This window comes from Mycteria americana, chromosome 1, assembly GCF_035582795.1.
Source record: "Mycteria americana isolate JAX WOST 10 ecotype Jacksonville Zoo and Gardens chromosome 1, USCA_MyAme_1.0, whole genome shotgun sequence".
Taxonomy (NCBI): domain Eukaryota; kingdom Metazoa; phylum Chordata; class Aves; order Ciconiiformes; family Ciconiidae; genus Mycteria; species Mycteria americana.
In genome coordinates this window covers 136,210,522-136,224,960 of record NC_134365.1, presented here as the reverse complement: position 1 = coordinate 136,224,960, position 14,439 = coordinate 136,210,522, and the positions used below count along the sequence as shown (strand labels likewise).

General features: G+C 43.6%; 1 protein-coding gene across 3 annotated transcripts in view; it reads left to right on the top strand.

Moving 5' to 3' along the window:
• The window catches only part of PPEF1 (protein phosphatase with EF-hand domain 1), a 42,390-nt gene extending 30,230 nt beyond the window's left edge, over nt 1-12,160 (top strand). For all 3 annotated transcript variants that reach the window (XM_075521606.1, XM_075521626.1, XM_075521616.1), the window contains exons 8-17: nt 856-1,022; nt 2,551-2,587; nt 3,050-3,199; nt 5,323-5,496; nt 6,948-7,133; nt 7,790-7,932; nt 8,565-8,671; nt 9,665-9,828; nt 10,635-10,719; nt 11,202-12,160. In XM_075521606.1, the coding sequence (XP_075377721.1) occupies nt 856-1,022; nt 2,551-2,587; nt 3,050-3,199; nt 5,323-5,496; nt 6,948-7,133; nt 7,790-7,932; nt 8,565-8,671; nt 9,665-9,828; nt 10,635-10,719; nt 11,202-11,395 (1,407 nt within the window). In that variant the 3' untranslated portion in view covers nt 11,396-12,160. The remainder of the gene's footprint in view (nt 1-855; nt 1,023-2,550; nt 2,588-3,049; nt 3,200-5,322; nt 5,497-6,947; nt 7,134-7,789; nt 7,933-8,564; nt 8,672-9,664; nt 9,829-10,634; nt 10,720-11,201) is intronic.
• The last annotated feature ends 2,279 nt before the right edge of the window (nt 12,161-14,439 follow it).

Here is a 14,439-nt window from a genome sequence, read left to right as displayed (position 1 = left end):
CATAATTGCTGCTGTACTTTCTGTAAGCTGATGGCACCCATTGACATGTTGATAACTAATCTAATGAAACACACCATCAATTCTCAACACTAGCTTTGATAAGTCACCATTCATAATAAAGCATTGCTCTATAGCTTCAGAAAAAATAAGGTAAGAAATACCTGTATGTACAGCCTCTCAAGTTTGTGAGCATTCAAGTACAACTTTGCCCTGGGCGGGCGCAAAGTGCAACGTGAGTAAAATTCAAGTAGTGCTTTCAGGATTAAAGCAACTGGATTAAAGGTTCTTCAGAGTTCTGTATTAAGATTTGATGTCTTCTGGACTACAGTCTTTCTCAGGAGTTTTAGAAGCATACATTGCAAACAATGTAAATATGTGAAATCCATTTTCTTACTGTGTAAAAAAAAAAGGTTCTTTTCAAGAACCTTCAGACTTGTGTCAGAAGATCATTTTTCATGGATTTCTTGTCTTCCATTCAAAATGAATGACTCCTTTCTATTTGTGAGTGCATAACTTCCTGGCAGCAGTTGCATTAACAGAAAAGTATATTTTATTAGAAGAATAATGTTCCTATCGGTCCCTCTCAATTTAATTTAATAGGTAGAGGAAAGGATTAGAGATGGCATCATAAGAACAGTCAGAGAGGTCATCTCTTCTCTGATGGCTCATACAGGTTGTCTGATATGGAGATTTTTTGTCCTAAGCAGTGGAAATAAATGCTGCATTTTAGATCTCTGTATTGTGCAGGTTTTTTGCAGATTTTCTAGCAATGTGATCTCATTTGAAATGCTGTTTCCTTTATTATAATAGCACAGAAGCATCTCTAAATGTCCTTGTTTTTGTTTTCTTCTGCAGAATGGTCTGCCTTCAGAACAAAACTGTTACGTCTTTAATGGTGATTTTGTTGACAGAGGGAAAAATTCTATGGAAATACTTATAATTCTGTTTGCATTTCTTCTTATCTACCCCAATGATTTACACTTGAATAGAGGAAACCATGAAGACTACATCATGAACCTGAGGTAGATTTCAGGCGGCCGGGGGGAGGGAGTATCTGGCCTTTCACTAGAAATGTTGGTGTTTTTGAATGCTGCTTTAGCCACTGTGACACTCTAAAACAGAAATAATGTTTTATTATGTATTCAGGTGTAGCTCTGCCTCTTCAAGATGTGTGAGGGGGGCAAAGAACATCCTCATGACACACAGGTGCTTGAACGGGAGTAATGTCTTGTCTCTGACCTAATCACAATCCATTGAAGTCAATGGACAGTTGCCAGAGTACCAAATCTGGGGAAAGGGGACAGACGGAAGGATTATATTTTAGTTAAAGCATTGTTTTTTTCTGCAGCATAGGAAAAGACATAATAGTATGCGATATAATGGAACCAGTAAACCAGGAGCTGATATTTCACTTAACTTTAGACTAAGATGTCGCTTCCCAGACACAAGGGGCGGGTAAATATCCTAGCTTCCACACCATGGAGGTCCATTAGCTCAGAGGTGGCAATCTACCCCATTGCACGAACAGCTGAGACCCTGTTTTCTAACACAGATATTTGTACTCAGCTGTACAGCACTGCCAAGGGAGCGAGCACTGCCAGTGTCTCTGGCTGTAGTGAAAGTGTGACTTGTAGACAAAATCTCATAGATGTGAGAACTCCTCCTCAGTCCTGGTCCTTACAATTCTCAGCCGCCCCACTAAGTCTTTCGGTGACTGACTGGTGGGTAACCTGTTGTACCCCTTCTATTATTTGACACGTGCACACAGAATGTAGTGCTCTTTAGCCCAGGCATAAACCTGGGTTAGAGGCCCAGGTTCAAATCCTATTAATAATCCATGTAAGAGAATCAGTTTCACATGATACTTCCTTTTTCAGCACTTAATTTAAAAAAAAAAAAAAGTAAAACAAGATCAGTTATTTTATCTCCAAGATGGGAAAATTCCCACTCAAAATAGTGGAAAATATTAACCAAGTCTGTGGTGGCATGGAGTGCAAAGATGCATTCCTGTGTATGGCTCTTTGCTGGGCGTTTTGATTAGCAGTGCTGCACATCAGTAAATTTGAAAGCTGAGAGTTAAGGTGTTGTGAAAATGCCCCTTGCACCAAGGATATCTTGGTGTTAAAAGGATGCGGTGTCAAAATCCTTGTCCCTTGTGGGAAAAGACATAATAGACAACACTGTCTAATAAGGTTGAGTGATATAGAACAAAAACTCTGTGGAGGTTTTGTGGGAATTTTTGCCCATCATCAGTTAGGTTCCTTTGACATTTCTTTCTGGTATCTAAAAGGTAAAACTGCTAAGCTATTTCATTGAGATGGGAAAAAGGCCACTTAATAATTATTGGTCTGGATTCTGTTCCTGATCTCTTGTATGTACAAGAAATCAGTTTAACTCAATTCTTGAGACAGAGCAGAAGAAAGCACATTTAAACAGGTGAGGCAGAAGGGCAGGAGAAAAAGAGAGATAGAAAACTCCTGGCAAACACTACAGAAAATCATGCAGAAGGGGCACACTGAAAACCGGTTCATGATGTTGTCCTATTTTCAGATATGGCTTCACAAACGAAGTTTCAAGGAAGTACAAGGTAAGATTCCTCCTCCTTCCCCTATATTTTCTTTGTAGTCTTGCACATGTAAAATGAAACCTGTGTAAACAAGGAAACTTCCAACCAGTTTATTTAAGTGTAGTACAGAATTACTTTAGTAATGTAGTTGAAATTATTTTGGATTATCAGTGGAATAACTGACAAAACAATTTTAAGTGTTAGCCTTTTAGGCTCAGAGATCTATGGGATGAAATAAATAACATCCATAAGGCGACTCAAGAACACAAAAAGAGGTGCACATGAAAGAAAAACAAAATGCTATAGAGACAATCAAATGGCCCTAAAGTAAATGTCAGAACATGTTTGTCAGTGTTGCAGTTTAGGGTGTCACCTGGACGGAACTGTTCATACAGACTGTGGCACACACTTCAGCAAAATCTTGAACTTAGAAGCAACAGAATCTGTCAGAAAGAGGATCTAATGTAAGAGTATGTTTTACAGGACCATGGGAAACAGATTTTGTGTCTTTTGCGAGACGTCTTTAGCTGGCTTCCCCTCGCCACTATAATTGACAGCAAAGTTCTTATCCTACACGGAGGGATTTCAGACACCACAGACTTGGATTTCCTGAAGGCACTTGAGAGAAATAAGGTAAGAGATCGTATTCATGTGGGGGTAATTTTGTTTTCTTTAAAAAATTTAGCAGTACAAATGTTAAGATCAAGTTGTTTGCATTAGGAAAGGAAATGGCTGCTGTATAAGGCACGTACGGAAAAAAAAAGTCTTGTTTTTCTTCAAAATCAGTGTTTAGGAAGGAAGGTTTCAATAGGTGTTGGGAGCCGATTGTTTGGCTGCTGTAAAATAACATGGGTCTTTTGACTTTAAAATAGCTAAAACACTTTAGATACCTCCTTCCTCCCGTGATGACGCATTAGTCAGAAAGTATAAGAGTACTTAATTCTCAGGCATTTCTAAACACTTTAGAAATCAATCTAGACACATCTTTTTAGCACTGCCTTTTGTCCTGGGGCTGTGCTTCCACCATCTGTTGTGTGGGGGAAGTTCTCCACCTGAGGCGCTCCCTTGCCAGCAGCTGAGCTTTGCACATGTGGGAGAACCTTTCCAGCAGGATCAAACTTCAGGACCTGGCCTTGAGAAAACAGAAACTACTGCTTTTCAGGGATTTAGAAGACGGAAACATCCCTTTTTTCTGAAATGGTGAGCAAACACAGCTCTTTCAAATCGGTGGAAAATGGTGTGGGATTTGGTCTCAATTTGGACAACTAAATTGAGATATCCGCTTGTGAGCGGGGTGCTTAGGTTCCTTATAAACAATGGAGATCCAGATCTGGTGGAGATCCAGATCTTCTCATTGCTCAGACACAGGTCTCCAGTGCTGTTCATGGAAGCACCCCGTAGCCAGGGGATGCCCCCTCTGGCCTCTGGCTGCCTCTGGAGAAAGTCTTCTTCGCAGATCTCCTCCACTGGTCTCCTTTAGGTCGGGTTCATATCTGCCTACCTCACGCTAATTCACAGACACGGTGAAGCATCCCAGATGGCACAGGATACATATGTTTAAGCAACCTTGTGTACCTTGTCATTAGTGTGGGTGGAATCTAGAGCTATTTCCCTCATTCTCATGCTTTCTAATACAGAAATAAATGCTTTACAGGACAGCCAGGTGTATCTCTGTTTCTTAAAGATGTGAAAAAGGGCAATGAATACTTCTGGTCGTCTGAGTCTAGGGTCCGTTGGCTATACCACTGTATGCTACAATTGGGTGCCTAACTACAGATGTAAGTGTCTTAACTGTGAGCTGAGTTCTGCCCACGCTTTCACCAAGGCTGGGCTCAGCGTGTTACTGATGCGGTATCTGTGAAATGCAGAATTAACAGGTCAAAGTTGCTGCCACAGGAGAGCATTGCTAATGAGACATGTGTGGGCCACAACTCAGGGCAATATCACTCAAGGCCAACTGATGTATTTTAATTGGTACAGCTGGCAACTGACAGGTCTCAAACACTGGTCAGTGCACTGGGGAATAACCCAGGGTTTCGCATTTTGGTTTGCATCAGTCCTTTTCTGTTAAAGAGTAGAACTGGGGGGGGTGGGGGGGCTTGTTGGGGTTTTTTGTTCAAAAAATGAGCTAGTATGAGAAAATTTCAAATGAGAAGAAAAGATACTCCCTGGAGAAGAGTCTGTATTAATGGGCATTCACGGAGCCATAGCACACGGCTCCAAAAAAGCAAATGCCCATGCATATTGGAGGAGGTTGATTTAACAATAAAAGGGCCTGATGTAATACTTCATCAATTTCACTGGTATCCTTGTGATATTCCATTCATTTCAGCCAAATTAACCTAGCAGCAGGCTACTGTATCAGAGCAGTAGTGAATGCCATTTAATCTTCGGTACAGTATACATATATATTTTCAGTTTCCAGTGAAGCTGGGCACTTAAGTGTCTGCCCTGAGCCCAGACCATACTTCCTGTATAGTGAGACCTCGTGATTGACTGTGGCCTGGAATGAGTCTGTGTGTCTTGGTAAGAATATGAGAGCAGCTCTGAAGAGGCTGGTCACTGACGGACACAAAGCAAAATTTCTGCAAATGCCAAACATCTGCAGCTTCCACCAAACCTGTGAGTTCAGGACATTATGAGAGTTCACTGTTGAGTACAGGAAACAGGAACTGATGTGCCTTTCAGCTGACATCTCTGTATCATCTTTATGTTCTGGTAACTCTTTCAATGTTTTGTTGGTTTTTTTTTTACAGTTGAAATCTTTGATGCGGCCACCAAAATCAGTGAGAGACAGACAGGACCAAGTGAAGGAGAGAATTCCCACAACCAGACCCAGTAAACACCAGAATGCTGCAGGGAAAACACAACACATCTCTTCGTCGGGCTCCACTGAGCCTTCAGACCCCGCCCTGAAGGAATGGAAACAAGTAAGTGAAACCAAAGAGAGACTGATACAGAACCCCTCCTGCACAAAACCGGCAGGCACTCTGTTCAGGCAGTATGTTTGAGTCTGAGGGCACTGTCTCTTAATAAGAAACCCATCATTCTTGGGAGTATACTAGCCAGCTGTTAGTTCTTTGGATGCTTTTTGTAGACCTGGTAATAAAGGCTTGTGATTTTATACCTTACAAGTACAATTTATCCAGTGTTTTCTTAGCCCTTAGGAGGAGGAAACTGCTCGGTATGAGATGTGTTTGCATGCCCTCATGTGGTTGGATCTGTTGGTACATACGTGGTTGTCAGTTTAAATAGGTCAGACTCTGCAACTGTCGGCAAAAGTGAGCACCTTTTTTTGGCTGTGGTTTTGGCAGCTGAATGCTGATACTGTCCAAAAAACCCCACCTCCTGAGACCTACAGGCTGATTACTCAAGAGTGGGAATTTTTTGTCATCTGGCTGTTCATTTCCTCTTGAATATTAGAGGCAATATGGAGTTCTTGTCATGCTGTAATTTAATAAATTGTGACAATTTGAAAAGCTTAATTTGCACAGCAATTTAGAAGCTCAAAATTGAGTTGTGTATAAGTTTATTTTTCTGAGCTTCCCTTCAGACAGCTGCTTTAAGGAGCACACACTTTTGTTTTGCTCCTTGAGAAGCAAATCCGTCTCTGAAAATGTGATTTCCCAAGATACATATCTGACCTACAAACTAACGTAATGGGCACCAGCAACCCCTCAAATCTGACACTCCCCCAGCTAACCAAGCCTCCACTGAGCCATGCTCACAAACGTGAAGTGGAACATGTTAGCGTAAACCTTGTCCAGTGAGGTTTAAACAAATACATTTTGCCTAATGTTTGCTACTGACTAGAATTATTAGGTTAGGTGACTTTAAACCGTCATAATTCATCCTCATGTGTGTAAAATCTTGTTTTGAAACATGAGGTAACCCAAGACAATGAAGCCAAAGGCAACTCTTGTCATGTTAGGAGCAGGCACTCCCAAGCTTAGTTTAGGTAAAACCACCGACCCATGTGGTTATCAGGTCTGTGCTGGGAAATGGAAAATGCCTCCCACACCTACATGCGACGAAAGTAGCTATTGCTCTCTTTGAAATAGCCCAGGTACCATTCCTGATGCACCTACCTGAGACTGGAAACTTCAGCTGTAAAAGGAGGTACATTTCTGAAATAATATTTCATCTGAAAAAGTTCATTCAAAATCTAGATAATGTTTCTTAAGAAGAGTAGAACAAACGTTTCAGCCCAAAAGAATGCCCTGCTGAAAGGGAGGAAGAAAACACGAGACCTGCTTGTTAGCTCAGGTGTGTTTTCTCCCTGTGCTGTGGGGCTTTTGCCATGGCCAGTACTTCAGACAGCCATAGCCTGTCAGTCCTGACCTACTACCAGTCCTCACTTGCTTGAGTTTGCTATTTACAGATCCTTGACATTCTCTGGAGTGATCCAAGAAGCCAGAATGGCTGTACACCAAACAAGTGTCGAGGAGGAGGTTGTTACTTTGGCCCTGATGTCACTGCCAAGCTCTTTGAAAGGTATAATCTGAAGATGCTCATCAGGTCTCATGAATTCAAGCCGGAGGGTTATGAGATCAGTCACGATGGGAAGGTAAGATGCTTCCATGTAAAGCAGAATTCTCCTGTGAATTTCACAGGCACATCCACAGTAGATTTGTCTGCAAAGTTAAGTAAAAAAATGAGTGACTTCTTTAAAATGGGTTTGGGGGACTTGTTTGCTAGATAGATGTTAGAACAAATTATGGAGTTCTGACAAAATTCTTTACAGCTTCAGGGAGTGGGCACTGGCTTATTACTCACGTGAAAACAAATGAACATCAACAAAATCCCTGAGGAGAGTTATGTGTAAATACAGTGCAAGAGATGCTCTAAGGCTCTAGAAGCCTTTTAACTTAATCATTTCTCTTCTGGCCCTGCTTTCTGACATGCTGTATCAGAAGACCAGCAAGAATCCTGAAAACCAGGTCTAGCTCAGAAAGACGCTCAGAAAACAGCTCATGCTGTTTAACAGCATGTTATATCACACTGCGCTCTGAACTGAAGGCTTCCTATGACAGGCCAAAAATACTGGCCTGGAGATCTGACTCCAAAAGTGCAAGCAATTTGGTGAACGACATAGCTGTTGATCTCTGGTTTTATATGCAGACACTTAACATTGTAACCTGCATGTTTGTCTAGGATCAGTTTCAGAAATCAGTCTCAAGAAGTTGTTCTAGTCAATCCAGTTTCTTTGTTTCCTATGGTCAGGTTATCACTATATTTTCTGCCTCTAACTATTACGAAGAGGGGAGCAACCGCGGAGCATACATCAAACTAAATCCTGAACTGATTCCTCGGTTTGTACAGTATCGAGTCAGCAAGTACACACGCAGGCAGAATCTTCAGGAGAGGTAAAGCTGTGCGTTGTATGCAGTGAGCGTGTACTCACTTAGCAAGTGAGTACTTGCCACAAATCTATAGTTTGATTGACTAATTGAATAGGCACCTATTTTCCTTGAGTTTCCTTGTTTTTCTATTTTACAATTTAAAAATGAATACAGTAGACAAAACATGTTCTAAGTATTCTAACTTGGTTTCCTGAGAAACTCCCAAAGGTAATTAGACGTGGTAAGCAGTTAGAACAGACAATTGTCAGGGACTTGTAAAGGGCCTGCGCCTGTCTGTCAGGTCTGCTTTAAGGCTGCAGCGTTAATCTGGACAAATCCTGTTATGAATTGAGTCCAAAAAGTTGATCATGACAGCTTTGCGATGCCTAGCACTGTGGTCAGATTTACTAAAGCAAAGCAGCTTACAATTACCTGCATAAACTCGATTATCTCGTAAATTCAGATTATTCTTATGGAGCTTTGTTTGTTTTGTTGGTTTCGCTTTGTTTTTTTTTTTCCCCTCAATGTTGTCTTTTGCTGACCCTAAACATACTACATGTTAAAGAATATAAGAATTTGATAATGAATGTTGAAAAGCATAAAGTGATAGAGGATTTAAATCCTTTAATGATCTGCTCTGCATTTTTTTCTCCTAGGGTGGGTACAATTGAATCATCTGCCTTAAAGTCCTTACGAGAGAAGATTTATGCTCACAGGTCTGAACTCACTAGTGCTTTTGCACAGTATGACCTCAACGGCACAGGTAACACTACCTCTCTGTCCAGTTGCCACCATGGGGAAAATAACTTCCATGTGTGTGTGGGGACAGAGGGGCCAAACCCCATGGAGGGGGGTCCTGTCTGCCAGCGTAAGGCTGGAGGGCAGCGGAGGGTGGTTGATCTTATATTCTTCCTGACCACAGAGGAGGATAGGTGTTAGCAAGCGCTTAGCCCCAGCAAACAACTTGAGGGGATGAAGCTTTAAGTAGGTAGACGACAACAACTGAAACACATGGGCAAATAAGGAAATGGTGTTTGTTGTTGGGCAGAGAGTTTGGGCAGGCAAATCCAGCTCCAGAAGCTCAAAGGTCACCACCTTCACTTAGGAGTGTCGATGTCAGACAAGGGAATTGGGGTCTCAGGTGAGGGGGAACTGGTCTCCTTCTGACTCTGGGAGACAGCTGAGTAAAGTTGACTGGCTATGCCACTAGGAGACGCACGCTCACCCATCAGCTGAAGAAAAGTCAGTGGTAAGTTGATACATGAACCTTTTATGTAGGAGCAAGGAGTTACTGATTTCTAGCACAAATACAACTTTTCCTCATGATGGCTTCTCACTTGACTGGGGTTGTCATCGGTGCCCCTAAAAGGGCGACCAATAAGTGATGGTACTGTTTGTTTGGCCACTGAACAACTGTTTAACGTATTTCTTTCTTGTTGGGTTTTCAGCGACATAGGTCTCTATACTTGCAGCTCAGCTTAAGTCTGAAGTACTCTTCATGGCATAATCTGGTTTTCTCAAAAGGTATTAAAACATGCTGAGCATCATAATAGCATCACAAAGTTGTTGAGGGTGGAAGGGACCTGTGGAAATGTCTAGGCCAACCCCGCTGCTCGTTGTTACGAGGGTTTTTATCCCAGGGTTAGGAGAAGATGTTTATATTTTGCAACTATTAAAAACGGCAGAAGGCATGCTGGTGACCGATTTGTGCTGTGTCGCGTACCGCTTGTAACCATGAACTGACCCCTTCCGGCAGGCAAGATTTCTGTCACTGACTGGGCTGCAGCGATGGAGTCTGTCCTACAGCTGGAACTGCCCTGGAGGATGCTGCGGTCTCACTTAGCACAGATGAACCCAGAAGGAGAAGTTGACTACATGTCATGTTTTTACGATTTGAAAATAGGTCAACCTATAAAAGAGGTAAGGAGGAAAACGCCTGCTTGCAAATCTTGGAGGAACAGCTTTTGGCACAACTTGAGGCATAAGACAGTGGTTTGGCCAATCAGGTAGACATCAACAGCTGAACTAGTTGCCGAGCTTCCTTTTATAGTCACTGGAGGGAAATGAGCCCTGCTAGGGTACGAATCATCAGTCCCTGCTAAGGTAGATGCTTAAAATAGGTCGGATGAATCACATACTAGAACTGCTTCTTACTTTCCGTTGACTCTCAAGGGCGTTTAGATAACGTAGCTGAGGAGATGCGACAAATCCTACCCAGAGCACTCAACCCTCACTCTTTGAGATGAGCTTTCCAAATGCGCTCCAGAGCCAATTCAGGCACCTGTAGGAGGGAGTCACATTTGCAGATGGACTTGTAGATGTTTAATGGTAGCTGAGGTCTCTGCTACAGCGCCCAGTTGTTACTGAGTGGCTGTATAGTGCTTTGGTACTTAGCTGTCTCTGTCATTCTTCTAAACAGCTTTGCATGAGTGCATGGCATACAGCATCTCCCCTAGATTATCCATATTTCCACAAATAATTACTGAAGGTAGGAGGTGTGAAGGGCTCCTTCCCCCCATGCCCCGCTATCTGAAAGTGACAGGTTTTAGCTCATTATTCCTCAGGGCAAGGCACAAGTATCATTCCAGGGTACTCGAGCATAAGGATTTTTTTTTAACATTTGAGAAGTTAAACTGGGAACATAGATTTGGATAGTCCATGTTCTGTTGGTTAGACTAACTCAAACCAAGGTCTGAGCAGTCTCCTGTATGGCATTTCAAAACCAGGTCCAGCCAGCTTTGGTGGAAACACTGTGCAGATACCGAAAGGACCTGGAGATCATCTTTAACATCATTGACAAAGATCACTCAGGTAAGTCTAGGTAACTTCACTGTACCAGCTCTAGGAAGCCTATAATAGTTATCTTTCCCCACTGTGTTTCCTCCTTAAGGCTTCTAAATATAGAGGAACCAGAGGTGATGTCATTTTTCCAGTTTAGTGAAGACTAATTTAAGCAGTCAGGCTGTAACCATATAAGGGACAGTGCAGAGAGCCTAACCAGAGAAGCAATTCTCACATACCCCATCTCCAGTCCTGGCTTCACTCTTTTGGGGGCTTTTTCTCCCTTCCACTCTCACTCTCAGTATTCACCGCTTTCTCAGTTCCACTGTTGAAAGCATTAGATCATTACCTGAAGTAAAAATGTACTTTAGTCATGAAATCTCAAAACACACCCAAGCCATGGTAGGCAAGTAACTTTCTTGCAGTGAAGGAGTGCGCGTGCATGCCTGCGTCCGTGTATGTAGGAAGGGGAAAGAGCACTGGAAAAAGGGATCTGCTGTCTGTCTCCTTAGGTCTGATTTCTCTTGAGGAGTTCTGCCAGACATGGAAACTCTTCACTTCTCACCTGGGCATTGATGTGCATGATGAAGCCATTGACAAGTTAGTCCTCAGCATAGACTACAACAAAGATGGCCACATTGACTTCAGTGAATTTTTACAGGCCTTTCACGTGGTTCATAGACTAGAGAAAAAGGCAAACTCATGAAAAGGCAGAACTTCTTGTGGGCTGTCTTGGAAGCTCACTTTCCTGTCATGAGTCATAAGCGGTCTGGGAAACCAATTTCCAGGCTGACAATAAACGGGCTGCTCGATATGGTAAGCGTTACGGTCACTGTGTACGCCTTTATTTAGTCCCTCCTGGATGATATATACCTGCTAGTAATGAGACAGAGAGATGAAAACCCACTGCTTATAGTATTACTGTGCCACTGCCACGTCAGTACCTTACCATTTATCCTCCCTCTTGGTGGCATCTCCCCTATCAGTCTAATCTGTGAACACTGCCAAGGTCGCACCTATAAGCCCGCGGGAGGAGAAGCTTTGGTACGTTTCTTTCAGCAGTCCTTAGAGACAGCTGAGAAATAGCATGGATGAGCACAAGGAACATAACAGACTCTCCCTGAGGACGTAACAGGCACGACAGAGGCCTGCTGTGGACTGCCCAATCCAGGAGAGGAAAATAGGGAAGAACCATCTAGTTAAAACAGGTAGTTCTGCATTTAATGTTGCTCTTTGCATGATGCAGTGAAATCAAACCATTCCAGGTCACTATCTATCCTCCTTGAAGTTTACAGACACAACTTAAAGGATCTTAGTTGAAAGGTGTTTACACTTGCACTAGATTTCCTCTTGCAACTGGTTACTTTTGCTACATTTGTTGGGGTTTGGAGCTAAGAAACATGACCTGAATGAAGGCTAAATCACAGCATGTTAACATAACATACCATCAATCACAAAATAAAGCTTTAGCTTTCACAGTAACGTCTAAGTGTGGTGTCTTCTTGCCTGTATTCTGATATCCTACACATATCAGAGTACAACACACTTCTCCTGAAGATTAACTGGACTTCTTTAAACAAAGAGATGAGTAAGAACACAGAAGTAAAAAATTTTCATACTACCGAACCTAAATATTCTTGCATATAGTTAAGTGTAAATTCTTTACCAAGGAAAGTAAACTAAGAAATCCTGAAATTGAGTTTTTGGAACACAGCAAGATGAAAGAGTCCAGTGCCCCCAGCCTCCCGCAGAGTGCAAGCCAATACGCCCATTCCTGCAAGTACCACCCCGTCCGCTCCTGTGGGGGAGAGCAGGGAGATCTGGACCTAACTTGCAAACAGCACGCTGAAAGCAACATGCTGATACAGAGTCAAGTGCAGCCAGACCAGGAGCTTTTTGAAAACAGTATTACCTAATTCAGCCTTAGTAAATACAATGTGCACAAAGTGCTTTTTGGGTAGGAAAAGGTTCCAGCCTTGCCCATCTTTAAATCTGAATAGCAAAGGATAAACTAAGTCAAGTATCTAGGTTTTATTTAATAACAGTGTTGAAAGTACAAAAAAAAGCATCCTTCCCAGTTTATCATCACAGAATGTAACAGCAGCCCAAGCTTAAGGTACCACACGCTGTCTTAAATCTTATTTTCTACAATGCAATACAAAATGCTTTTCCAGAACTATTTTGTAACTTGACAGATGAATGAATAAACATGCACACACTTATTTCTATTGCCGGGGGGGGGAAGGGGGTGAATCTTTAATAGTGCAAACAAAATTTACAGTAAAATTTTATTGGCATTAGTAATATTGAATGTATATTTTTAGCATGCATTTATTCTGATCTATGGACTGTGGGGATCGGTCCCACCTTATTCCAGTGGAGTGACAAAAAGGCTCCACCTAAGATGGACAAACACCACGGTGTGTGGGGGGATCTCGCTTCCCACCGCCAGTTTCCTTGCTGTGGTGGAATGGGACAGCGCAGCTCTGGAGTCCTCCTTTGCCACCCCCCCACCCCCCCCAAAGAGAGGACAAAACTAGGGTGCGCAGTAAGACGTGGGAGCTCTGAAACATGGCTGGCAGCCTCCTGCCTCAATGCCCCCCTCTAATGACATGCTCCTGAAGCTCCCCTAGCATGAAGGTGAAGGATGCTCACCTTGAGGGATCGCTTCCTGAGAGGGGATGTAAAGGTAAGGATGCAACGCAGCGTTTCACTCAGTAGGCAGCAAGAAGAGGCTTTCAGGGATGCAGGGCTGAAGTGTGAGAGGAGCTGAGTCATCGAGCCAAAAAAGAAAAAAGCCTGCCCCGGCAGCTGCTAGCGGCACACAAGAGCCCCTTGCCCCTAACAGAAGAAGGGGGGGTGGCAGGGGGGAGTAACTGTGAAACATCTAATGCCAGGAATAAAAGCCACTCGAGACTAAAACTGGGAGTGGGAGAGAGCCCAGCTACTTGCACTTAAATCCAAACTGTTTGAGCTGAAGCTCTTCTTCCATAACCCTTGCCCCCAATCTTTCTTTTTATCCCACAAGTTTATGCAGTGGCTACTTAATATTACAGCTGTGAGCGGTCCTTTGAGCAGGGACTGAATCAGTCCGCAGCTGCGGGCCCAAGCTCTCGCCCTACAGGTACTCTCTCTCTCTCCCACTTTGTAGACAGCTCCGTTCCTAGCTCCAGACCACCCCAGAAGAGCCCCATGTTGGACCTGGCCTGGCCCAGGCTCCGGCTTCGCTCAAGCCCCTGGCTGCTGCTGGAGGGGGACGCAGTCCCGCGGTGCCCCGTGCCCGCAGGGGTGCAGCCCCGGTGTTTCACTACCCCCACACAAAGTGACCACCCCGTTTTAGGACTGCTAGGGACTGCGCAGCTCACCTTGGCCGCCCAGGAACAAGCAGGGCTCTTTCCCTGAGGAAGGAGACCACAATTAGCAGAACAAGCCAGACAAACTTTGTACAGCAACCCTTAAGTTTTCACATTTACTTGTAGAACAGCAGCCGAGGGGGATTAATGCCCCTTTTGATCTGTCTAGTTTGACAAACTCGTGTCCTTCACACAGCAGCAGGGAGAAGGAAACAGCCCTGAGGCGGCGAGCAGGGAGGGCGCCGGCCTGGAGGAGCAGGGTTGGGGCCAGCATGCCGTATGTGCTCCGAGCTGGACACAGCCAATTATTCTGGCCAGTGCCGCCAACCAGCCCCATTTTCCGCTTGCAGGCATGCCTGGCTGCCCCCCAGAGCTGTGTAGGTGCTTCTGTCCCCAC